General features: G+C 45.5%; 1 protein-coding gene and 1 pseudogene across 1 annotated transcript; one reads left to right on the top strand and one right to left on the bottom strand.

The window, feature by feature from the left end:
• Window positions 1–1,509: 1,509 nt before the first annotated feature.
• Window positions 1,510–8,252, bottom strand: LOC100282812 (uncharacterized). Its single transcript, NM_001155718.3, has 5 exons — window positions 7,794–8,252; window positions 6,815–6,978; window positions 5,619–5,736; window positions 5,315–5,543; window positions 1,510–1,879 (listed from the first exon to the last, which is right to left on the bottom strand). The coding sequence occupies exons 2-5, from the start codon at window positions 6,958–6,960 to the stop codon at window positions 1,851–1,853; spliced, it is 522 nt and encodes a 173-aa protein (NP_001149190.1). The 5' UTR covers window positions 6,961–6,978; window positions 7,794–8,252; the 3' UTR covers window positions 1,510–1,850.
• Window positions 8,253–9,392: 1,140 nt separating this feature from the next.
• Window positions 9,393–10,494, top strand: LOC118473581 (uncharacterized; annotated as a pseudogene).
• The last annotated feature ends 234 nt before the right edge of the window (window positions 10,495–10,728 follow it).

Genomic DNA, 10,728 nt, shown 5'->3' with positions numbered 1-10,728 from the left:
AAGGTTTTTACGCTCCACCCGGAGATGCGTCCACCAGTGAACAACATGCCAGATTTTTTACGCAGTGTAAGGAATTGCATAAATACCTACACCGTGTAGTATAATTTGTTTCAGTATACATCATAAACTAGTTCTAATGCGTTTATTTGCATGGCTGTTGGAGGGATCCTATATTTATGAAGCAAATAAAACATTAAATGTGATTTTTTGTTTCTATGCATGCAATTCATTTCCTTTCATTGCATATTCTTTCCATCATAAATTCGTGTGCATGCAGCCTGTAGCAGATTTTTACGCAGTATACCGAATTGCAAAATTATCTACATAGTGTAGCATATTTAGTATCAGTATATAGCATAAAATGGTCATTACGAGTTTTAGTTGCATGTCTGTTGCAGCGATCCTAAATTTATGGAGGAAATAAAGCATTTAAAATAGAAACCGCCACACATATCTTTCCTAAATTGACGCGCATGCAAGGGAACGTGTTTGACTCATGCATGCATTTTGCCATAATTTTAGGATCTGTATAACCGCATGCATGCGACTGCCATATTTTTCGGATCTGCCATAAAAATAGGATCGTAATAACAACCTACTAGAGCTATCAACCTCTCACATTGGCTCGGTATATACGCTTATAATTGAGGGATTTTATGCTCAAAACTTAAGGTTATTACGCTCCAACCCGGAGGTGCATCCACCAGTGAACAACATGCCAGATTTTTTACGCAGTGTAACGAATTACATAAATACCTACACCATGTAGTATAATTTGTATTAGTATATGTCATAAACTAGATTTAATGTGTTTTAGCTGCATGACTGTTGGAGGAACCTTATATTTATGAAGGAAATAAAACATTAAATACGATTTTTTGTTTCTATGCGTGTAATTCATTTCCTTTCATTGCACATTTTTTTATCATAAATTCGTGTGCATGCAGCTGGTAACAGATTTTTACGCAGTATATCGAATTGCATAATTATTAACACAGTGTAGCATATTTAGTCTCAGTATATATCATAAAATGGTCCTTACGCGTCTAGCTGCATGGCTGTTGCAGCGATCCTAAATTTATGGAGGAAATAAAGAATTTTAAAAACAGAAACTGTCGCACATATCTTTCCTAAATTTATGTGCATGCATTGGATCGTGTTTGACTCATGCATGCATTCCTTTTTTTGCGCTAACAGACGTGGGGCAGGTGGCGCACCCGACAGCCTGTTTGGGCGCGCTGGTTGAACCAGTTTGCAGGGGTGGTCGGCCTGAGCTTCCTTTAACTATTGGAAGCCCAGGGCTCCCGTTATACCTGCCCTATATATATATATATATATATATATATATATATATATATATATATATATATATATATATTCTAATATATATATATTTATATATTTATGGAGAGTCATGTAAAGACAGGTGGAATATAGTGAAGGCATGTACGACCCTGAGACACCAGTTTGATTTTCTAAGTATAAGAGACGGCTAAGAGACTTCATGGTATAACCTTGAGACCGTAGATCATAAATACAGCTAAAAGACGTGTATAGAAAGTCATGATAAGACGGATTCTTCGCGAAGAGCCCGTATTTTGTATTTTTTCACTTAGCCCTTAAATGGGGTTGTACATGCTCTCATGAGGAGGTTGCGGGAAAGTCATTTTGAGATAGTGAAAACAAGTAATTCCTGGAGGAAAAGAAAACAAAAAACAAACGGGGCTAAATGCAGTACCACGATACATCTAATGCATGCCCAAATACTGCTGTCTTCAATGTTCAACCCGCTTGAACCAGAAGCAGGTACTGTCAGATCTTCATGCTGTACTTGTATCGTTTCTCACAGTTCATGTCTTTATGCGCACCACAAACGAACCTGTCATCAAGAACATAAACACAATTTAGATAACTGTCATGTTCGCATAAGGCAAAATTCATGCCATAGGCATTGAAAATATGAAATGGAGCGACAACTTGCTGTCACTATAAAGCAAATGATGAGATATACAGTGCTATTCCGAGTTGCATGAAATAGATTAGGAGATGCCAAGAGGATCTCAAAGTGGTTAAAGTAGAAGAAAGTAAGGACCCAACAAGATTTCCTTTCGAATGGCAAGAAAGTCCTGCCACATGATTCACCGGAGCCTAAATTCCATCACAACAATGTGTTCTTCTGAGGCTTTGATGCTTCAGTATGAAAAATGAAATTTCCATTCTAACTCAATCCAGATTATTTGAACATTAAAAGAATTTTCACAGCAGAAACTGAATGAAAATTAAAGGGTCATAGCAGAAACATGTTTGCATAAACACTAGAAATATTCAAGGAATAGCATGAAAGCAGCATGTACCGTACTAACCAAAAGAATGTGCTAAGATGAGTAATGAGCAGTACAGATCTGTAGTACCCAAAATTAATTGCCCATGCCTCCATGGGTACCAATAGAGGAGATGCACTCTTAGGCAATGAGCCAATTATGGTAACAGGCATGGAACTGACCAAATTTGAAGGTCACAAAACCATATCATAGGCAAAAAATTGTCTAGTTAATTACGAGTCTAACAAGTAAAAGGTAAATCAATAAACCACAATTTATCTACTCCCTCCATTCCAAATTATAAGACTATCTCCAGCAGTTTACCCATCCTCATCCATATGTTCAAACTCCACTGCGAACAGTGCAAAACAGTGTTTTGCATGGCCATATAGGTAAGCTGTTGGAGGCGGTCTAATACATATTTTTTGCTACGCACTTCGATATATAATGTCTAGATACATAGTAAAGTATCTATAAACACCAAAATGTCTTATAATTCGAAATGGAGTGAGTAGATTTTAATGTCTGAATCCAATCTTCTAACATTTCACTTTGTAGTTTGTATAACCCTCGCTGCTAGATTAAACATTGCAATAGTATCTTAAAATTGAACTTTCTACATCATTACAACCTCTGGCCAATAAGTGTTAGAGTACCTGCCTAGGGTTTTGGGGTTAGCCCCTTGTAATTACTGTCACACCCTTGTGTAATAGGCCAGTCCCAACATCTATCAATATATACACCATTCCCTAACCTAGTTAGGGTTAAGGGTTTTCATTCTCCAACTTGGTAGAGCCTGGTTTCTCTCTCCTCCCTCCTCCCATAGCCGTCGGTCACTGTCACCTTCCCCACCGCCGTTGGCCGCCCTCCCCCTGGGCTGGTGCAGACCAGCCGCAGGCAGTGTTTACAAGTCGTCCGACTAATCGCGATTAATCGCGATTAGTCGGGCTGGTCGCCTGGAGATGGGCGATTAGGAGGACGACGCGATTAGGGTTTCTAGTCGTCCTAGTCGTCCGACTAGTCGTCGACCTGGGCGATTAGTCGTCTGGTCGAGCGCAGTCTAGTCGTTTTTGGTCGTTTCAGTTCTGGACTTTTGGTACTGGGCTTCCCTCTAGTTTTTGGCCCATCTACAGTAGCGCCCCTTCAGAAACCCCCCAGGCTCCCAGCCGCCAGAACATTTCCTAGCCGCCAGAAAACCCTAATCCTCTCCTCTCCTCTGTCCTTGCCGACATCTCTCTCCTCTCCTCTGTCCTTGCCGGCGTCTCTGCTCCAGCGGTCAGGCCTCCAAGTGCTCCAGCCGTCCGGCGTCTGCCAGCTACTCAGCTAGTCAAGAATTGAAGATGAGCTCGTCATCTGAAGGTAGCACTTGCTCTCCCTTCTCTGATTATTTCCCAGCCTTCCCTTTCCCTTCTCTGATTATTTCCCAACCTTCCCTTTCCCTCTGTTACCTGATCTGCTCTAGGTAGCAGCCAGCAGGTAATATTACTTTCAGTTTAGACTTTGGATGGATTCAGTTTTACACTTTTACTGAATTACTGCTAGTCTGCTACTAATTATGCCTATATTATTGCAGAAATGCAGTGTTTATATAGTTAATATATAGTTATATACATATACATATGTCCTTAAATCCATAGGACGACTAACGGACGACCAGAGGTCGACCAGGACCGATTAGGTCGACTAATCGTCGCCCTAATCGCGATTAGTCGCCTGGTCGCCCCTCTCACTCGACCAGCTGGTCGCCCGACTTGTAAACATTGGCCGCAGGCACCCCTCCTCCCCACTGGCCACTTGCTTCTCGGTCGCATCCTCCCCTTCTTGCCGGCGTTGCCTCCACGCCGGCCACGCCTCCCCCACCGCCCGCGTCCTGCCCTGCCGGTGCCGCCGCCATTGGACTGTGTGCCCCCATGCCGTGCGCCCGCGTCCAGGGCCCGCCCTCCCCTCCCCAGGTCGCGCGCCCCCTGTGCCTCCACCAGACCCGTCGCCGGCCGCTGTTCCCTTGGACGCCCGCCGCCGCCTTCCCCTCCGTCGTCAATGCCCCCCAGCCGCACCTGCTGTCGGCGCCGACAAACACCATCGCCGCCAGGCTCTCCTCCTTCTTGCCGACGCGCCATGGAGCTTCGCTCCCATTCCCCGTCCACCAACCCTGTGCTGGCAGCCATCCACTACTCCAGTCGAACGCCACCCTTTGATACTTCAGGCGCGTGCGCTGCCCCTGTCATCGATGCTACCGGTCCAACCGCTGTATAGGGCGGCCTTCTCGGCTCGCCCACGGGGCTCTCCATAGAATCCCCCTCCCACCACTGAGGGCCTTGTTTTTGCCCTAGCCGCCAACACTCCACCCACCGCCGGCACTCCGGGCACTCTTCCCAGGCACGCTAGCACGCCCATTGGCCCTCCGTCGAGATTTGCCTACGGGGTCTCACCACCCTCCGCCCCTCTGGCTTCGCCTCCGGGGACTCTTCCTTCACGGCTCCCGTCCCACATCCCATTCCTGTGCGTGTCCTCCATGACGAACAGCTCGTCTGGGGCACTCTCGTGGCCTTCGATCATGCCATGGGCCCTGTCTTTCATGATTGCATCGAGCTTCACCCACATGCGGGCCGCCACGTGTCTAGACCCCTTGTTTTTCCCCGAGCTGCGATTGCCTCCCTGGCAATCGAGACCTTGGTGTTTTCCTCCCCTACCCGTGCCTTTGTCGGAGCTCCTCCCCTGGTTCTTTCTGCGCACCCTGTGGCTTCACCACCCTCTCCCTCTCTGACCGATTGGGTGGTCGACTCCAGAGCCTCCTTCCATACCACTCCCACCACCAGCTCGTTATCCCATTCCCACCCACCACATCCCTCACATCCTCCCTCTATCGTTGTGGGCAACGATTACTTGGGTACTTGTTTGACTCTAGTGGTTGATATAAGATGTGCAACAGATCACCAAACGATGAAAATTAACCACATGTTAAAAAGATCAGAAAAAAGCATAGCTCAACTTACATGCTGGAAGGTTTGACATGTCAGCAGAGACAGAACACGGAATTCCTAAGTTAGTCAAGGCACCTCTTATCAATCCACATGGGAAATACAGAAGCATGGTAGTTGTTTGGGCTGCTGTATCACCCAATGCTGCAGAATCATTTTCAGTTGAATCTCTGTTCTCTGTATATGGATCTAGAGAAACACGAGTAAGCCACCGAAAACGGTTATCTTGAAGGACAAAGGTACCCTGCATGTATAGGTAGTCAAGAGATGTCAGTGGTTAACGAGAAGGAAAAACAGACAGGAAGTATTTCTGCATCACCCTATGATTTGTTTTCAGATTGTCAATCTGTTTCTTGAACAGCTCTGACCAGAAGTCTTTGCAGATAAATTTGATTGCTTCAAGATGATCACTAAATCGTGGACGCTCCATGGTATATCTGAATATGAACAAAAAATGGTTGAGTCTGCAGAAGTACATGCATTGGAGCATTGCACTGACTAAAAAAATTAATCACACAGAAAACTGAGACAGATTTGCAGAGCATAAAATATTGTGCCTGAGATGTTACAGGCAGAGAGGCCTTGTGCTCTAAACAAGTAAAGAAGCACAACACAACAGTAAACATGTATGCAAACAACAATAGTAAAGCCTTTTATCCTAAACAAGTTGGGGTAGGCTAGAATTAAAAACCCGATAGAACCCACAAAGTCATGGTTCAGGCACATGGATAGTTGTTTTCCATGCGCACCTATTCAAGGCTAAATTTTCTGGGTATATCAAGTCCTTTCAAGTCTCCTTTTACTGTCTCTTCCCATATCAACTTTGGTCTTCCTCTTCCTCTCTTTTTATTAGCAGTAAAACTATTGTGCCTTAGGATCCTACTATGCCCTGATGTTACTGGGGGTCTCCGTTGGACATGTCCAAACCATCTCAAGCGATGTTGGACAAGTTTTTCTTTGATTGGTGATAACCCTAGCCTATCCCGTATATCATCATTCTGGATTCGATCCCTTCTTGTATGGCCACAAATCCAACCAACATACGCATTTCCGCAACACGTATTGTTGAACATGTCGTCTTTTTGTAGGCCAGCGTTCTGCACCATACAACATAGCAGGTCTAATTGTTGTCCTATAAAACTTGCTTTTTAGTTTCTGTGGTACTCTCTTATCATATAGAACGCCAGATGCTTGACGCCACTTCATCCACCTTGCTTTGATTTTATGGCTAACATCTTCATCAATATCCCCGTCTCTCGGTAGCAATGATGTAAGGTTCCCAAAAGGCCCATGAACCATGAGGTTTAGGCTGGATCGTAATACCAAATCTAAGAGCCTGCACTAACTAGAACTCAACTAAGAGAAACATTTTGAGATTTATTTGTATCAGTAACTGCCTAACTGGAACCACACTAGGGTGACAGATCATCGGTTAAGGTTTGGACTAGGAACCTGAGTGCAGAATTAGGCAGATGAAGAACAGAACAGGAGAAAAAAAATTGTTTCTGGCTATACCTCTCAGAGAGCTGGTGCCCAACCTGAAAGCCGATGGCCTCAATGCGGCGGGCAGCAAGCTCTGGCTTGGCGGCATAGAGGCCACCGCAGTAGACAGCCACCATCTCCATGACCACCGCATCAACACAGCTCTCCGCGATAGCCATCAGGTTTATCAAGGATGTCTAAATTTGTAAATGAGGAAATAACATTAGGGACTTCCTAATTCTAAATTTTCTACTCCTAGTAATAAAAAAGAAACTTTAACAGAACTTTTGTTGCATAAACAAAGCAAAAAATAAAAAGGCAAGTTTCAAAAAAAATCAACAATCAGATCTCTGTTAACATAATCAAAGATTAGATGAATCGAACTATTACAAATTTATATCTAAAGAAATCCCTGGGATTGACTTGTGTGGACAGCATTACATATGATGCTACCGTGATGAACATGATCCAGATAAAAGTAACCAACTAATGTTACCTAGCAGAACATCAAGGTCAAACATTTGATGCCATCATCTAAGTGAGGCTCAATTACCAAATTAGAAACGATATATGCTTCAGTGAACCGACAAACAGTATTTATTGTTTCAGCTGCTAGAAATGCCATAAAAATGCCTATGTATTGTGCAAATAAGATTTCAGGCGGAATAAACATCATCTTTTGCCATCTCAACAATCTGAGTTAATGAATGAGGAGGCAAAATGCTCTAGAATAGTAAATTTTTAGCACCAAATGTGAGTCAAGCCCCCAACCGTGCCCCAGCGGCGGGATCGAGAGCCAAGCTCGGCGACCGAGAGGCGGTGCAGGACCGGTCGAACAGGTTGCGCAGTCGGCCCCGTCTGGATCTGCTTGAGCTGGCTTTTCTAGAGCTGGCCAGGGAAGCCACTTCCTAAAGAAGTACTATACAAAAAAGCTATGCGTTTGGTGTCCATCTTATTGTTTGGGATTCTTCTTCTTACATAGACCTACATCTAAGTGAGTCGGAGCGCACACCTTCACGAGAAGGGCGTAACTTCGGCGCTCCTCGGCAGGCACAAGCGGAGGTCAGCGCGGAGATGGGTCAATTTGCAGCTCTGGACGTCGATTTGGCCGGAGACGGGTCGAATTGCTATGCAGCGCGTCGATCTGCTCGGAGACGGCTCGATTTACGGCGTACGGCGCCGATTCGCCGAAACCAAGGGTGGCGGAGCACGTTTGATCTGCGTGGGTGCCTGCCGTCTTCTTCCTCTCCACCAATCTACTGCAGATACTTGGGCCTGCCTGCTGCCCACGGTTGGAACGAGGACGGAGGCGGCGGAGGAAGGTACGGGCGGGACGGGGGACGGGGGCTAGCGGGTGTGCGTGTGACTTGTGTGAGGGAAAAGGCCAGCAGTAGCTGGCGGCTCGCCCCTTGCACGAAAATGCTGGGGCCGAGGAGTTTTTTTTTCTACTAATCGGTAAGAAGTGGTGTTTGTGAAGGTGGCCCGACCACCTGACTGCGCTTCTAGGCTGCAATTTTAGTGATTGTGTTGTTTGGTCCATTTGAGAGCTCGGTTGTGCGCGTGCACATTAACCCCTCCCCCTTCCCCCACCTAGCTCTAGGAAACACCCCTAGGGTTCGTCTTTTGTGAGCTCGGTTGCTCGCGGCGCAAGGCGAGTGATTCGGGGGCGCTCTCGCGTGTCGATGGGTGGCTCGCGCGGGAAGGCGAAACCTCCACGTGTGCGCTCCACACCAGCGAATCCTCCTGCGTGAGAGACCGATGGTGCTGAGCAGTTGTTCGTGGCGACGGTGAGCTCCTCTGGCAGGGTTCGTCTCTGTTCCCTGTCTTTGAGGTTGCTCGACGCACGCTGCTCCGGCTGCTGTGGGGACTCTGAGGTGTTGGACTTCTTCCTCTTTGTGCCCGTCGGCTACTTCTACTTCCAGTCTGCTTCCTCTACTTTGAGATCTACTTGGTGTTTGTTGCTACGACCCCGGGCCCAAGGTGAAATCGGCATGTAATCTTCTATTTCTTCTAGTTGTTGAATCCGTTAGGGTTTGGTACAATATAGGTTGCTCATGATTTGTTATAGTCTGTTTTGGTTGATTTAAGGATGTGTTATCTACTTTGTTATGCTTGGTATACTTGCTGCAATTTTTTATTTTCATGTGGTTTGCTTTGGATTTATACTAAAATGGTCAATGATGTTGTCCTTTACGTGCACCTGGAGGTATATCTAGATGATGCAATCGTGCTCTTTTTCCTTACTGATTCATTGTGCAAGCATGTTGAGACCAAGCAGGGTATGATGAGCTTAATTCATCTATCATTTTTATATGCATGTAGATGGATCCCTCTTTGAGTTGTGAGTTGTTGTGTAAGCAAGCAGTTGCCTTGACAGTGCCATGGCTGCAAAGAGGGATGCCATCTGTAATGCTATCTGGGGAGGGAGGGGAACCTCTAGGATATGATGGGCCACATTATTGAATCCAGCTTGTTTACCCTTCTATGGAACTCATGTTTGTTTGATGGTCATGTAATAATATGATTGACATGACTGTGACCAAGTTTTCCCATTTGTGTTTTCTTGTTGTGGCCATGATTACAATGTTGATATTATTATCCTAATTTGTACATGCAAACCAGTGGTAAGATATCTTTAGTCTGAGATGGTGATCAGGGTGGGTTTGTGGCAGCTACTGATGTGATGACTGAGATGATAAGGGTTGGTGTTGGTGTAGTAGCTAGTGCTCTGCTGCATCTAGTGTCGGTGCTGCTCCAGCAGTAGCTGAACTTGTTGCTGCTGTTCCTGGGGATCCTAGGGCAATGAGGTGGAAAAACACCTCTGACTTTATTCTTAGGAGGATGGCTCAACTTCTTAGTGATGGTAGCAGGCCTGACAAGGTCTTCAAGGACAAGGATGTGAACTCTATGGCCAAAGCCCTTAAGGAATACAGTGGGGAGGCAATGAGCCCAGGTGTATAACCACTTGACGAAATGGAGGCAGAAATGGTCTAGGGTGTCTAAGCTCAAGGACTTTAGTGGGGCTTTATGGGATAGTGACACCAATGCTATCTTGCTTGATCAGGAGCACTACCTTGGCCACTGCAAGGTAGCACTATGATTTGTTTCCTATGTCTTCTTACCTTGCTTATTTACTTGTCTAAAACAATATGTTTCCAATTACTTAATTAGGACCATCCAAAAGATGCAGAGTTCCTAAACTGCCCTATTAGGTTCTACACTGAGATGGAGCCTATTCTTGGCCATGCTATGGCCATTGGCAAATTTGCACTTGGTTCTGGTGAAGCCTTAGGACAGAACCAGACTGATAGTGTTGCTGCCAAGGTTGAGGGACCTGCCTTCAACTATATCTATGAAGAGAGAGCATAAACTGATGTTGGAGAGGGTAGGAAGGCCATAGAGATCCTCTCCACAACTGTGGGTGGGAAGAGGAGGAGAGGGAACTTCAGTGAGGATGAGATGCTTATGTTAACCAATATGTCTGATGAAGTGAACAATGTGGTTAGTGCTCTTGAGAGTCTAGACATGCCCATGTGGATGCTAACCTCTACCTGGCTGTGATGGAGATGCCTGGCTATTTCGAGGAGGCACTGATTGTTGCCTACACCTTTCTCCTGGACAACAAGGCCCAAGGCAGAAGCTTTGTTAACATGACTGAGGGACATAAGAACCTTTGGCATAGGACCTTCCTCGCCAAGAACTACTACATGTAGGTGAATTACATGTTGGTGTGCATGGCTACTAGGGGGTTCTGTGTTGAGATGTATAGTTCCTCCACCCCCTCACCCACTTTCTCTTCTTTTGGCTACAGTTGTACGACATTTGTTGCTTTTGCGCATGTTGTTTCTCAAACCTGCTTGTAAGGAAAATGGACCTCATCCCATTTGTCTAAATGATTTTGGTGTTTGATGGTCAACATAACATATGGACTGATATATTTGCTAGTG

Source organism: Zea mays, chromosome 10, assembly GCF_902167145.1.
Source record: "Zea mays cultivar B73 chromosome 10, Zm-B73-REFERENCE-NAM-5.0, whole genome shotgun sequence".
In the NCBI taxonomy this organism is placed as follows: Eukaryota; Viridiplantae; Streptophyta; class Magnoliopsida; order Poales; family Poaceae; genus Zea; species Zea mays.
The sequence above is the reverse complement of the archived record's forward strand: the minus strand, read 5'-3'. Positions and strand labels throughout refer to the sequence as shown.